A 15,168-nucleotide genomic window follows, 5' to 3' on the forward strand; every position below is an offset into this window, starting at 1 on the left:
TTTAGCCCTGGTTCAGAATACAGAGAACTGCTACTCTCTGTGTGTTTCTTTTTGATCTATTTTCTTGCAATTATCTTGCAGGTGAAGATGCAGGCTCCAAAGGACACTTACAGCCTGCCTGAAAGAACCAGCAGTGTAAGACCAGCTGCTGCTCAAGGAGATGGTTCATAGATGGTCCAATCCTAAGAGCAGCAGCACTACCGGGTGCAGCAGTGCCAAAATCGCGACCTCTGTATCTAGTGACCCCACTGGGGCTGCCAAAGGGCTCCTCAAGGGAAGGGGACTTTTGTCCCCTTCCCCTGAGTAAGGGTGCAGGGGCCGCAGTGGGTCTCCTCCAGTCTGTGCTAGCTACTTTGCCGTGCAGATTGAAGGAGCTCCATGTTGGGCTTTTCAGCCCAACATGGAGGATAGGATATGGTGGAGCAGGGCTCCACCAATCCCCTCCCCTCCCCGCCAAACCTGGTTCCTCCCTCCACTCAGGAACACTCCCCTCCCACCCAGAAACCCCACACCACTGCCTGGCAATGTACATTACTGCTAGTACTCCCCTGGCACTGGCCTCCTGATGCTGGGCTCAGTGCCAGCACTCCTTGCTCTCCTGGTGCCATAAATGTGGGAGAAGAGGATTGGGCCCCTAGTTTTTCCATTCAGACCCTTGTGGCTTTGGAAACTCCATAGCAGACAGTGAACCAACTGGTGCAGCAAGACCTCAGAGGCACTTGTTAGTTGTTGGCTGTCTGCTGGATAACTTGCAATGGTGTAACAGCCTTCCCGGGAGATGGTTGGCAACTTCACCTGTGTATAGTGTTTCTCTTTCAGCTGCTGCTCTGTTGTGATACAGTTCAATAACATCTTTGGCTGGCTCACCCTAGTCTTTTAGCAGACAGGGATTCCTTCTACCCACCCTAGTTGTTCTTTACCTTAATTAATGTAAACAGTGCTTTATCAATGTTGTAAAAATTAAATCTCTCCCTTCCACTCCACAAGAGTGACCAGGGTGACTTATAACAAATATTTTAAATCAGATAACACACCATATAAAACCGTATTTTAGTTTTACATCTCAGAGTACATCATATCCAATATGAATGTCAGATTTGTTTTTTTAAAGCAGCCTCATAAGTAGACGCTTTGTTGAAATAAAAAGGTCTTTACCCCTCTTTTAAAAGTTGAGAGAGAGAGAGAGAGAGAGAGAGAGAGAAGGAGAGAGGGAGAGAGAGAGAGAGAGAGAGAGAGAGAGAGAGCACACGCCAACTATTTCACTATTTTCCTGGACAAGGGAGTATCTTAATTGAAGTGCTGCCACCAAAAAAGCTCTGGTCCTTTTTCATGTCAGACTTCACTGAGAGGTGTGACCCCTAAAGTAAGACCTCAGATATAAAAGAAAGTGTACAGGCATATACATATGTGAGAAGGCAGTCCTTCAAGTATCTTAAGCCATATAGGGCTTTAAAGGCAACAACTAGCATCTTGTATTGAGCCCAGAAGCATATTGGCACCCAGGGCAATTGGTAAAGCATGAGAGTAATGCAGTCAGACCAAAAATTGCCGAGAGTTGTAGGCAAGGAAACAAAAAATGTCTGATGCAGTTGACACAGATGAATGCTTGCTGTGGTATTTAGAAGCAGCCCATAATAGGAAGGGAATGCGACAAGGGATTTGACATGGATCATATGTTGGGCTTTAATAGCCAGCCATGTTTCTGACAGCACAATCCTATGCATGTTCTACTGAGAAGCAAGTCCCACAGAGTTCAATGGGGTTTACTCTCAAGTATGTGCGTATAGAATTGAAGCCTTAAACAATTCCATCCAATATTAGAGGAGCATCAGCAAAACATAAGGTGTGCACAGCAAATGCTATTACTCTTAATATATGTTGCTTATTGGTGAAGTGCAAAGAACATTTCAATGAAGTAGCTAGAAGTCTATTTTACCTTCCTGTTACTGAAGCATGCAGCTAACCTAGACCTAGCAAATACAGTGTAGATTAAAAAAACTGTACCAAGTGATTATGGAGCATCATTTGAGCAAAAATGTATCAAGTCAAAATGAATCAAGTTCCCAAAAGCCATTTTCAGTGTCTGAGCTTAACTCCAGATCTTTGGAAGTAAAAAATAATGATAGCTGCTTCTAAGAATGTTCTTAGTCAGCAGGAATAAGAGCCACCTGCACACCAGAGATTAAGAATTCATAGATTTTTACAGTGCAATCTAGTCATGTCTACTCAGAAGTAAGTCTCATTGTAATCAATGAGGTTTACTCCCAGGAAAGTGTGTATAGGATTGCAGCCTTAGAGCCCAGTCCTATGCATAGCTACTCAAAAGTCATTATAATCAATGGGGCTTACTCCCAGGTAGGTATGGATAGGATTTTGGCCTTGGGGCCTGATCCTACCCCATTTCCTGGTGCTGGTGCAGCTGTGCCAGTGGCGTGTGTGCTGCATGCTGTGGTGGTAGGGCAGTCACTTGGGCCTCCTCAAGGTATGGGAACGTGTTCCCTTACCACAGGGCTGCACTGTGACTACGCAGGAGCTGGAAAGTTGGATAGGATTGGGCCCTGAGTCAAATATGAGCCCTACAGACATTTCATCTTAGAAACCAGGTTTTTTTTTTTGTAGGCAAAAAAATAGGCATCAATGCTTCTTCCTTGGCTTCCAATGCAACTTTTGTAGCTCCTCAGTTTGGGTTCTGTCATTCATAACTCAGGGCCCAATCCTATCCAACTTTCCAGCAATGATGCAGTTGTGGCAATGGGGCATGCGCTGCATCTTGCAGTGTGGGGGCAGTCACGGAAGCCTCCTCAAGGTAAGGGAACATATGGTCCCTGACCTTAGGGTTAGGGCTGCATGGGTGCTGGAAAGCTGGACAGGGTTGGGCCTTCAGGAGTTACATTTTTTGTCTTCAGACAGCATTTGAAAGCTGCACTTGGTTGCCAGTCTGGAAATCCAAGTGGGGGCCAGGGAATCCTTTGGATCCACTCCTGCTCCGAAGCCGGTCTACACGAGCACCGTGCGGTGAAATCCAATCGCTGTGGGACACCGACTGGGCAGCAAACAGCATTGCAATGGTTGCACCGCTTGCGCAACTCAAACCTGGGGCGGGTGCGTGGCTGCCTGGGGCAGGGCGGAGATAGGCGAGGGTCCACTCCAGGTGGGGCTGGGGGGACCCACCGACGGCCCAACGCGGGAGGAGGGCCAGCAGGAGGGAGGAGGAGCGCCGGCGCCCGCCTGCCTGCCAAATTAGGCTCTGGTGGAGGAGCGCGCCTTGGCAGGATCAGGGCCGGCCAGCTCCCTGGCCGAGGCGCCGCGCGCTCTTGGAGAGGCAGCCCCGGGGTGCCCAAGGAGCCCGCCCCTCGGCTGAGCGCAGGAGGCTCGAGGAGCGGCTGCAGCAGCTGCAGGCGGAGAGCGGACGGGCGCTGCCGCCGCCGCCGGGATGTCCGCGCACAGCCTGCTCAACAGCGTCTTCTCCTGCTCGTCCTCGCCCCCCGGCGCCCCCCTCTTCTCCAAGCGGCGGCTCCGCCAGACCCGCAGCCTGGACCCCGCCGTCATCGGCCGCTCGGGAGGCGAGGAGGCAGCCCCCGAGAGTGCAGCCCGCGCCGGACGCTCCAAGGCTGCGGGGAGCCCTTCGGCGGAATGCCTGGCCGCCCTCTCCTCGCGCGCCCTGCTGCGCCCGGCCGCCTCCTCGCTCTCCACGCCCAGCACCCCGCTGGACAAGTCGCCCTCCGGCAGCTTCCACTTCGACTACGAGAGCCCCCGGGGCAAGAGGCACACGGCCTGGGAGCTGCCCTTCCTGGCGCGCGCGCCCTCCGCCTCGGCTCTCAGCGGCGCCCCCAGCGGCGGGGCCAACAGCATCTTCTTCTCTCCCCGGCGGTGGCTCCAGCAGAGGAGGGGCCCGCAGCCGCCCAGCAGCCACGCCTCCGCCTACGTCGTCTGGAGGGCCGAGGTAGGCGGCTGGGGAGCCCGGGAGGGCTGCGCTCCTGGCCACGCTTCCCTGGGAGCAAGCCCGTGGACCAGAGTGGCGCTTACTTCTGAGTAGACACGCATAGGCGTGGGCTCTAGGGCTGCAAGTCTAGCCGCACTTACCTGGGAGTAAGCCCCATGGACTAGAAAGGCGCTTACTTCTAAGTAGACACGCATACTTGGTGCTCTGTGTCTGCTTCATTCACTGCACCTGGGGCAGGAGAGCCTAGGTAGCAGGGTGACCAGATATCCTCTTTTTCTAGGACATGCCCTCTTTATTAGCCTTGTGTCCTGGAAAAGAACTTCAATGTCCTCCTTTTCCCTGTGAGCAGGCCCTTGCAGCCAGTGCATAGCCTTCTTGTAATTAATAAATTATATGCAATAAATTATATGTAATATAGTTTAAAACCATATATTATTAATTTTGACTATATGGAACCCATATATGAGTGTTTTTAGCTTTTATTTTATGTTCTACATTTTTCTTGGATGTCCTACATTTTGGGATGCCTTGTCCTTCTTTTGAGGTTATGACGTTTGATCACCCTGCTAGGAGGGGCTGTGTGTGTCTGCTTCGTTCATTACACCTGGGGTTGGAGAGCCTAGAAGGGGGTGAGTGTGTCTGCTTCTTTCATGACACACAGACCTGGTGCTGAGCCTACAGCCTGTTTTCAGGGTTACAATTCTGTCCCAGGACAAGTGAAGGGAGTTTTTGCTTCTGAGATGAGCACCTCTGGATTGGATGGGCAAGCAGATGTCCAGGTCAGAAGGTTTGGTTTCTAGGTTAACAGCTTCTCTATTAGTGAGTGACAAGATCCTCCTTTGGCACCCTGTGTCTAATAGTAATAATTACAGCAAGGGTTCTCAAATTCTTGGGAGTAAAACTCCCAAGGTAAGTCTTGCAGGGAAGGGGGGAATTGAGTGACATAAGCCCCCAGGATCACACTGCTGTTGGGGGAACAGGGGCTTTCTTTCACTTACAGATCACAGCAGCAGGCTGCTAGGGGTGCGGGGAGCCCTGCAGAAGCCTCTGCGGGGCTCCCTGATGTGCAGAGAATGTGAAAATAAGGATCACAACACACTTCTGGTTTGTGATCTCAAAACCAGAGGTGGGTCATGTTCATTCTGTTTTCATTTTCCGAGCACTGGGAAGCCCTGCTGAGGCTTCCACGGGGCTCCCCTCACCCCCAGGAGCCTGCTGCTGTGATGTGTAAGTGAAAGAAAGCCGTGCCCCCCCCCCAGCAGTATGATCCTGGGGATTGCATCTCTGCATTCCTCACCTCTTAAAGTGGTACAGGCAGAGGACCTCAGGCTGGGGTCTTGCAATGCCACAGTTTGAGAACCTTTGAATTACAGTATCGGTATACCACCTTTCTCACTGACTCTCACAACACCTTGTTGAGAGTCTTACGGACTTAAGGCAGTTCATAAAGGCAAGCTCTACTAAACTCATCTTCAAATAAGTTTTTACAATAATTGTTCTACGAACACTTGTAGAACCCTTTACTTCCAGATGGAATCCTTCATGGCATTATAATATATATTGGATAAGTACAAAAGCTTCCAAGGGAATTGTATCTACATCAGGTGTCCTCACCTCACTGATGTAAACGTTGTGTTCCTTCTCCTCTGCCTAGTGCAGGCGTGTCAAACACATTTCATAGAGCAGGCCTAATAGCATTCATAATGCCTGCTGAGGGCAGGAAGTGATTCATTAAGCAGGAAGTGATGTTGTTAAGCAAGTGATTACCATTTTGCCACCTTCCCCAGTAGATGTAGGTTACTGGTATTTTGGTCTACATTGAGCTTTGTTACGTAGGGAAATAAAAACAGCATCATCAGGACATGTGCCCACAGTTTGATTTTAAATTTCTTTTTTTTGCCATATAAGCAGGGATCACAGCCCTTCACCCTCTCCTTGCTTTGGCTGCCTCTTGGTTTGTGCATGAGGCTCAGAACCCACCTCTCAAAGGCTACTTAAAGACTTTGAGTAGAAGGCAAAGAGGAATTTCTCCTCACTGAGTGAGTTGGGTGAAGCGCTCGCTGATCAGACTCCTTCTCTGCTGTTGCTGGGTTTGGGCTTTTTTCTCTGGGAACTCAGCGAGCAGCAGCAGTTTGGCAGGATGAGGCTGAGTGCTGACTGAACTATGACTGGGAGCCCCTGCTAGGAGGCCAGGTGGGCAGGCATGGTGGTGGGGAAGTGTTGAGCTTTCCAGCCAGTAGCAACCTGCTGACATGCTGCGTAACCACAGAGCCTTGCACCAGGAAGATGCTTAAGGAAATTCCCACAGGTACAGAATCTTCTGGGGCAATCTTCCATGGAAGCATCTCCCCAGCACAAGGAATGTTAAGTCTTCCCCACCACCATCCTGCGGGCCAGGTAAAATCTTCTGATGGGCTGGATGTGGCCCTTGGGCTGTAGTTTGGAGGAATGTCCCTCCAGTGGGATGCTGCCTAGGCAGAACCGCATGATGTAACTGCTAACTCTGCACCGGATCAGTCTTCACAAGTCAAGCTGGCTCATTGCTGTGAGAGGTGCTCGGGAAGTTATCAAAGCTTCTCCCTAGCTCTGTGGTGTTCTTAGGAACCTGTGGCAAGTTCAGGAAGGAGATTCCTTCTAGGAATGTGCTTTTGACCAACACCATGCAATGTAACTATCAGTAGAGAAGGTTGTTACTGCTTTTCATTGATGACCATTCCTTTGTTGAAGACTGACAAGTGACCTATAGATTTGCTCAATAGCAGGGGTGTCAAACTCATTTCATGTAGTGGACCAAATAGCATTCATGGCATCTGCTCAGAGCTGGAAATGACATCATTAATCAAGAAGTGACACATTAAGCAAATAATAGCTGGAAAGAAGAACTTCTTTCATAGAAACATTAGCTGCAAATGACAGAAGAGAAAATGTACAAGTCTTGTTCAGAATTTGAAGATGTGAGAGAGCCCAATTATCATGCTGAGAGAGCCGAATTATAATAGGGGCCAGATAAATTGCTTCCAGGGGCCACATCCGGCCCACGGACTTTATATTTGACACCCCTGCTCTATAGGGAAGGAAGGAGAGAAGGAAAGGAGAAGTATGTGAAGATGACCATGAGTTTCCTACAGAGAGATGCCTCTGTGTGTTGTAAATTCTTTTTCATGTAGTGGTCAGTAACCAATTGTAAATTATCTGTCAGGAATTGCAACATACCAACAACAGGAGTGCTGAATGAAAAATGAGAGATTTAATATGGAGTTTTACTTATTTCCCCTCCCCCCCACTCTTCATGTGTAATCTAGCTAGATGGTATCAAGGAAAGGCTGTAGGTCTTTGGTTCCAGGTGTAATCCGCAGTATCTCTTGGTTGAGTGATGAAAAAATCCTGTTTGAATCTCCAGCTAGTCAGTGACAGTAATACTGAACTAGGTGGTCTCGGTGGTTCTGACCTGTTGAATATGGCAGCTTCCTATGTTAGGGCCCCAAATCACCAATAATGAACTTTCATAATATGTATGCTAGGTCGTGAGTCGTCTTGTTGAGGTCTTGTTCCAGAATAATCTCTTTGTGATGGCATTTGGGGTGGGGGAGTCTATAAAGTTACATTTTTATAACAGATCTATTGCAAGTCGTGACATTTCTGCAGTTTGAAAGCTCGAGGAAAGAATGGAGGATATGATGTTTTGAGAAAATATAGTGACCTTTTAAAATCCTAAAATGTGCTCATTAATCAAACATGACATTTATATTGTGCATTTGATTACACAATTCTTGAAAACGCAAGAATTATTATGGATGACAAACCTCATGTGTCTGCCTGCAGTTTCATGCTCCAATAAGAAGTGGTTTCTTTAAACTCCCTTTCAAAGGTATGTCTGTTAGGTCAATGCTACAGACTGTGTTCCATGTATAGTTGCAATGGGAATATAGAACTCTCCCATATGCTTAACTAAAAACATGCATGACATCTAGCAGGCTAATTATGTTTCTTTACATACTTAGGCCATTCTTGCGAATCACGCCAAGGTATAATATTATATAGTGAGGAGGCAATGATATTGTATCCTAACATTTCTTTATGGGTTGCTGCAAGCAGGATTGGGAACTTGTCTCGAATGACTTGGACTTGAGTTGTGAAAATGTGTGTTTTTCGCTGACACATGAGTTGTGGAAAACTTGGGAAAACACTTGGGTCAGGGCCCCCCCTGACTCAGCACTCGTCCCCGTGTGTGCAGACTTGAGTCTGCCTGTGTCTGGGTGTGCTTGCTCACTGCTTTTGCAGTGTGAAAAGCTTGTGGGGCAATCATTCAGACCGGACAAGCAGCAGGGAAGTTCTAGCCACGAGGCAGGTAAGGGTGAATGCATCCAAGCAGGAGGGGGGAGGCTGGAGAAAGCTCTTTTGCTCCTCTGTGATAGGAAGGAAGGAACCTAGGATCATTTGACGCAGGATGAGAGGTTTGATATTTTTTGGACAAGTTTCTGGAGGAAAAATCCATTACGGGTTACAAGCCATGATGTGTATGTGCAACCTCCTGATTTTAGAAATGGGCTATGACAATGGCAGATGCAAGGGAGGGCACCAGGATGCAGGTCTCTTGTTATCTGCTGTGCTCCCTGGGTCATTTGGTGGGCTGCTGTGAGATACAAGAAGCTGGACTAGATGGGCCTATGGCCTGATCCAGCGGGGCTGTTCTTATGTTTGGCTGAGATAGGCAGGAGGAGGAGCCTAAGGGGATTCTTGCCTTTTGATTGGCTGCAAAAGCCCAGTGAGGGGGAGAAGGCAGGGGAAAGGGGAAGGAGTTCATAGTGATCATGCTTTCCACCACCTGGCATGGCTCTGTTGTTACCTGGGGAGAGGAACCCTGACCGGCTCAGAAGTGGAATTACTTCTGAGTAGAGCTGCCAAGAGATACTTGACGAGACACGTGAAGAATTTGAAGAGACACTTGGCCAGCAGACCAAGGCAAAGAAGGAAGGCCCATAGCCAGGGAGACAGACCAGGGACAGACTGCACTTGCTCCCAATGTGGAAGGGATTGTCACTCCCGAATTGGCCTTTTCATCCGCACTAGACGCTGTTCCAGAACCACCATTCAGAGCGTGATACCATAGTCTTCCAAGGCTGAAGGTTGCCAACAAGAGCTGCCAAGGATTGGGTTGTCCTGGTAAACCTTGCAGCTACTGCACATGACTCTCCTTCCTCTTGCCGCTTCTGTCCCTGCTCTCATGCCGTCCCTCCCACCCTGTTTACAGATGGGCAGGGACAGCAGGGGAGTATTAAAGGAGAAGTCTGACACACACACACACCCTGGCAGCAGCCCCGTTCCTTTCCACAGTAGGCTTTTTAAAGGGGGTGGGGTGACTTGAGTCCTACTGAGTTGCAAAAGGGTGATTTGGCGATTCGGAAAGTGTCCGTTATGACTCATTTTCGAGTCAAGTCGCAGGGGGGCGATGACTAGATTCAGCTCGAGTCAGCCATGCTATACCTTCCCATCCCTGGCTATAAGCATTCAAGTTTATAGCAATGTGCAGGCTGCTTATGAGCAGTCTGAATGCTGGAAGGAACTAGAATGCTGGAAGGGACTAGAACAGGAAGTGTTTTCAAGTATTCAGGCATGAATACTTTCATACAAGAACACTTCTGGTCCAGTAAGCATTTAAATAACGTTAATGAGCACACCCATGGATCTGTGGGTGATTGAAACCACGGATACAGGATTTGTGGATATGGGGGCCCTCCTGTACTCATTTCAACATGTGTTAATGCAGGTGAGATTAGCTGTAATAAGGGAGGTAGCTAATCAAACACAAGAACATTGGCAGAAATCACTAGATGTTGTTCATGAATGAAAGCATGGCCCATAAATTCTGAAGTAGTCTTGTTTTTTTGAAATATGCACCTGGTGGAATAGCTCTACTTAGCTAGCATTCCATGATAAGATGGTTCACATTGCATGCCGTATAATTACAAGTATTACTAAGATGTAAGCACTGTTTGTAAGCAGAGTTACAAAAATTTGTAGCTATAGTTTTTCAGCAAGTTTAACTTCCAACCAAATAGCGTAATTGTGATGAAGCAGCTATGGGTCTGTCAAATCTAGATGCTGAACTCCACCTGAATTTTGGTACTGTCAAAATTAAGCTTTCTCCAAAGCTGATGTAAAAATTTACAATTCAAAATGGGTTATAATACTTTTTGGTTGGTCCTAATAAAGACAATGGTATCAAATGGCAAGCTTTTGAATCCTATAGGATTCTTCATCAGAGCAGGCAAAAGTGAGAAGAAGAGGAATGGGGACATGTTGGGAGCTCTCCAACCATCTGAAGTTGCATAACCTGTGTGTTAACTTGCTCTGGTCTCCAGTACAAATGCTCACTGGTTCCTGCCAGGTCAGAGATTGAGCAACAACAGATCTACAACATGGAATTACTATTTTCAATGCAGCAGATAAATTTAAGGTATAACACTAGGCTGAAAATCAATTGAAGACACATTGGTAAGCCACTTAGGCTGCAGTCCTGTCCTAACCTTACTTTCCTGAGCGTAGGTCCCATTGAACACAATAGGACAGTGATTTTCAACCTTTTTCATTTCGTAGCACACTGACAAGGCATTAAAATTGTCGAGGCACACCATCAGGTTTTTGACAATTGACAGGGTGCACCACACAGGTGGTGAGGGGCTTACACCTCCCAGTGACACCCCAAAGGTCGTAAATGACCTTCCCCCAAATTCCTGTGGCGCAGTTGTGGACCACTTGTGGCACACCAATGTGTCACGGCACAGTGGTTGAAAATTGCTGCAATAGGACTTATTTCTGAGTAGACCTGGTTAGGATTGTGCACCTAGTGTGAGAGGATCCTAGTGAGAGGATCAAATGCCCTCCAGAAGTAGGATACCAGTGTTTGTTGGTAAAATATCTTCCTCCTCACTTTGACTTTCTCTTGATTAGCCAATCTGCAGCATTCTCAAAGTCACAACATCATAGGTAGCTGTGCTGGTCTATTAGCAGAAAACTCAACAACCCAGAGTAGGGCGGTGCCTTCATTAGGACCAACCAAAACATAAGTACAGGTGGCGCCTATTTATCTGTGGGTTTTTAACCCTTCAAAGGGTTTAAGGGGTCAAAACCTGCAAATTTCCTTTGTGTTTTTTGGTATCCACAGGGGGTCCAAGAACGGATCCTCTGCAGATACTGAGGCCCCACCTGTATCACACAGTTCAGTAAACTGTGAGCCTTGGCTCCTTGGGAAGCCATGGACACCAGCCAGAGGAGCTGCGGAATCCTCGCAAAAAATCCCACCCCCCTATGTAACGGGCCAGTAGGGCCAATGGTCCAGTAGATCAAGGGAACTGCCTGTCAGAAAAGTTTAGGAGTCACTGCCATAGTTGATGTAGCATTTTCAAGCAGACTGTTTCAAAGAAGCGTAACTTTTGGGTAGTAACTGAAGCATCTTGGCAAGAGAGAAAATAAAAACAGATCTCTTGGATTCTATGAGCAATATTTCAGAACTGAGTGTGTTTGGACAATAATCATCTGTCTTATGCAAAAGCCTAGCTTGCTAGAGGGGTCTACTGATACAAACAGCCGTGTAATGCTAGAGCCATGCAATCCCACGAGATTGCTGATCCTTTTCTGTGAACTTTGAAAAACATGTGGGACTTTTCAGTTCACAGCAAGGCAGGGCTAAGCTCACCATTAACTAACATAAGAACATAAGAACAGCCCCACTGGATCAGGCCATAGGCCCATCTAGTCCAGCTTCCTATATCTCACAGCGGCCCACCAAATGCCCCAGGGAGCACACCAGATAACAAGAGACCTCATCCTGGTGCCCTCCCTTGCATCTGGCATTCTGACATAACCCATTTCTAAAATCAGGAGGTTGCGCATACACATCATGGCTTGTACCCCATAATGGATTTTTCCTCCAGAAACTTGTCCAATCCTCTTTTAAAGGCGTCTAGGCTAGACGCCAGCACCACATCCTGTGGCAAGGAGTTCCACAGACCGACCACACGCTGAGTAAAGAAATATTTTCTTTTGTCTGTCCTAACCCGCCCAACACTCAATTTTAGTGGATGTCCCCTGGTTCTGGTATTATGTGAGAGTGTAAAGAGCATCTCCCTATCCACTCTGTCCATGCCCTGCATAATTTTGTATGTCTCAATCATGTCCCCCCTCAGGCGTCTCTTTTCTAGGCTGAAGAGGCCCAAACGCCATAGCCTTTCCTCATAAGGAAGGTGCCCCAGCCCCGTAATCATCTTAGTCGCTCTCTTTTGCACCTTTTCCATTTCCACTATGTCTTTTTTGAGATGCGGCGACCAGAACTGGACACAATACTCCAGGTGTGGACTTACCATAGATTTGTACAACGGCATTATAATATTAGCCGTTTTATTCTCAATACCCTTCCTAATGATCCCAAGCATAGAATTGGCCTTCTTCACTGCCGCCGCACATTGGGTCGACACTTTCATCGACCTGTCCACCACCACCCCAAGATCTCTCTCCTGACATGTCACTGACAGCTCAGAACCCATCAGCCTATATGTGAAGTTTTGATTTTTTGCCCCAATGTGCATGACTTTACACTTACTGACATTGAAGCGCATCTGCCATTTTGCTGCCCAATCTGCCAGTCTGGAGAGATCCTTCTGGAGCGCCTCACAATCACTTCTGGTCTTCAACACTCGGAAAAGTTTGGTGTCGTCTGCAAACTTAGCCACTTCACTGCTCACCCTGTCTCCAGGTCATTTATGAAGAGGTTGAAAAGCACCGGTCCCAGGACAGATCCTTGGGGCACACTGCTTTTCACCTCTCTCCATTGTGAAAATTGCCCATTGACACCCACTCTCTGCTTCCTGGCCTCCAACCAGTTCTCAATCCATGAGAGGACCTGTCCTCTAATTCCCTGTGGAGTTTTTTCAGTAGCCTTTGGTGAGGGACCGTGTCGAACGCCTTCTGAAAGTCCAGATATATAATGTCCACGGGTTCTCCCAAATCCACATGCCTATTGACCTTTTCAAAGAATTCTATAAGGTTCGTGAGGCAAGACTTACCGTTACAGAAGTCATGCTGACTCTCCCTCAGCAAGGGCCTGTTCATCTATGTGTTTTGAGATCCTATCTTTGATGAGGCATTCCACCATCTTACCCGTTATGGATGTTAGGCTGACCGGCCTATAGTTTCCCGGGTCCCCCCTCTTTCCCTTTTTAAAAATAGGCGTGACATTTGCTATCCTCCAATCTTCTGGCACCGTGGCCATTTTGAGGGACAAGTTGCATACCTTAGTCAAGAGATCTGCAACTTCATTCTTCAATTCCTTAATAACTCTTGGGTGGATGCCATCAGGGCCCGGTGACTTATTGATCTTTAATTTATCAATGAGGTCTGAAACATCTTCTCTTTTAACCTCTATCTGACTTAACTCCTCAGTCAGGAGGGGCCGTTCGGGCAGCAGTATCTGCCTGAGGTCTTCTGCCGTGAAGACAGATGCAAAGAACTCATTTAATTTCTCTGCCATCTCTAAGTCTCCTTTTATCTCCCCTATCCCTCCCTCACCATCCAGAGGGCCAACCGCTTCTCTGGCGGGTTTCCTGCTTCTAACATATTTGAAGAAGCTTTTATTATTCCCCTTAATGTTGCTGGCCATGCGTTCCTCATAGTCTCGCTTGGCCTCCCGTATCACCTTCTTACATTTCTTTTGCCACAGTTTATGTTCCTTTTTATTCTCCTCATTAGGGCAAGACTTTCATTTATAGAAGGAAGCTTCCTTGCCCTTCACAGCCTCTCTAACTTGGCTGATTAGCCATGCGGGCACTCTCCTGGATTTAGTGGAACCCTTCTTTCTTTGCGGTATACACCTCTGCTGGGCCTCTATTACTGTTGTTTTAAGCAGCCTCCATGCACTCTGGAGAGATTGGACTCTTTTTACCCTCCCTTTCAATCTCCTTCTAACCAGCCTCCTCATTTGAGGGAAGTCTGCCCGTCGGAAGTCAAGGGTTTTTGTTAGAGATTTGCCTGGTATACTTCCCCGAACGTGCATGTCAAAACGGATCGCAGCATGATCACTGTTCCCCAATGGCTCAGTAACGTTTACATCTCTAACCAGGTCCTGCATACCGCACAATATTAAATCCAGAGTCACCTGTCCTCTGGTGGGCTCCGTGACTAGCTGCTCTAAGCCACAGTCATTTAGCACGTCAAGAAATCCGGTTTCCTTATCGTGACCAGAACACAAATTGACCCAGTCAATATGAGGATAATTGAAGTCCCCCATGATTACAACCCTGTCCCTCCTTGTCACCTCCCTGATCTGTTTCCTCATTTCAAGGTCCCCATCCGATTTCTGGTCTGGAGGACGATAGCACGCCCCCAGTACTACATCGCTGCACAAGCCTGGTAATTTAACCCACAGAGATTCTACGGTGGAGTCGGACCCACCTTCAATCTCTACTTTGCTGGATTCTATCCCTTCCTTAACATAAAGAGCCACCCCACCTCCAACACGCCCCTGCCTGTCCCTCCTGTAGAGTTTATAGCCCGGGATTGCGGTATCCCACTGATTCTCCGCATTCCACCAGGTTTCCGTTATGCCCACTATGTCAATGTTTTCCCTTGTCACCAGACATTCCAGTTCTCCCACCTTTGCTCGTAGACTTCGGGCATTCGCATAAAAGCATTTGTACACGGAATGCCCTAGGATGGGCTGCTTATTCGCTCCTTTGTCCCCGCTTCCTCTCATTGTGCTAAACCGTCTATCACATCCCATCATGCTACCTTTCCCAATTTCATCTCCTACTCTGCCTTTGTCTTGTTGTTCTCTAACCTCCCCATCCTCATCCCATAGGGTTGATCATCCTCCCCATCCTCATCCTCATCCCATAGGGTTGATCAACTGCTTGATCATTACACAGCTCGCATGAATACATAGCACGCCTATACTGGAGTGTGCGTGTATGCGTGTGTGTGTGTTGTGCTGGACACAATTCAAGCTTCCTATGTTTCTATAAACTCTCTTTATGAAGGCAAGTATATATCCTTGAAAACAGCCTAGTAGAGATAAGCTGTTTTGTTGGTCCAAAGGTTAGAAGTTCTGTTACGGTATCCTGCAAGCTACAAAGAAACGGGAGATAAAAATCATTAGGTTTGTATCCTAATGCTTGCATCTTACTAAGGCCCAAATCCTAACCAATTTTCCAGCACTGGCATAGCAGTGCTAA

The 15,168-nt window shown here is 47.7% G+C and overlaps 1 protein-coding gene across 2 annotated transcripts in view; it reads left to right on the forward strand.

Moving 5' to 3' along the window:
- The first annotated feature begins 3,433 nt into the window (after window positions 1–3,433).
- The window catches only part of ARHGAP6 (Rho GTPase activating protein 6), a 283,141-nt gene continuing 271,406 nt past the window's right edge, over window positions 3,434–15,168 (forward strand). For both annotated transcript variants that reach the window (XM_066619645.1, XM_066619642.1), the window contains exon 1: window positions 3,434–3,943. In XM_066619645.1, coding sequence (XP_066475742.1) covers window positions 3,434–3,943 — 510 coding nt within the window. The remainder of the gene's footprint in view (window positions 3,944–15,168) is intronic.

This window comes from Tiliqua scincoides, chromosome 3 (assembly GCF_035046505.1).
Source record: "Tiliqua scincoides isolate rTilSci1 chromosome 3, rTilSci1.hap2, whole genome shotgun sequence".
NCBI lineage: Eukaryota > Metazoa > Chordata > Lepidosauria > Squamata > Scincidae > Tiliqua > Tiliqua scincoides.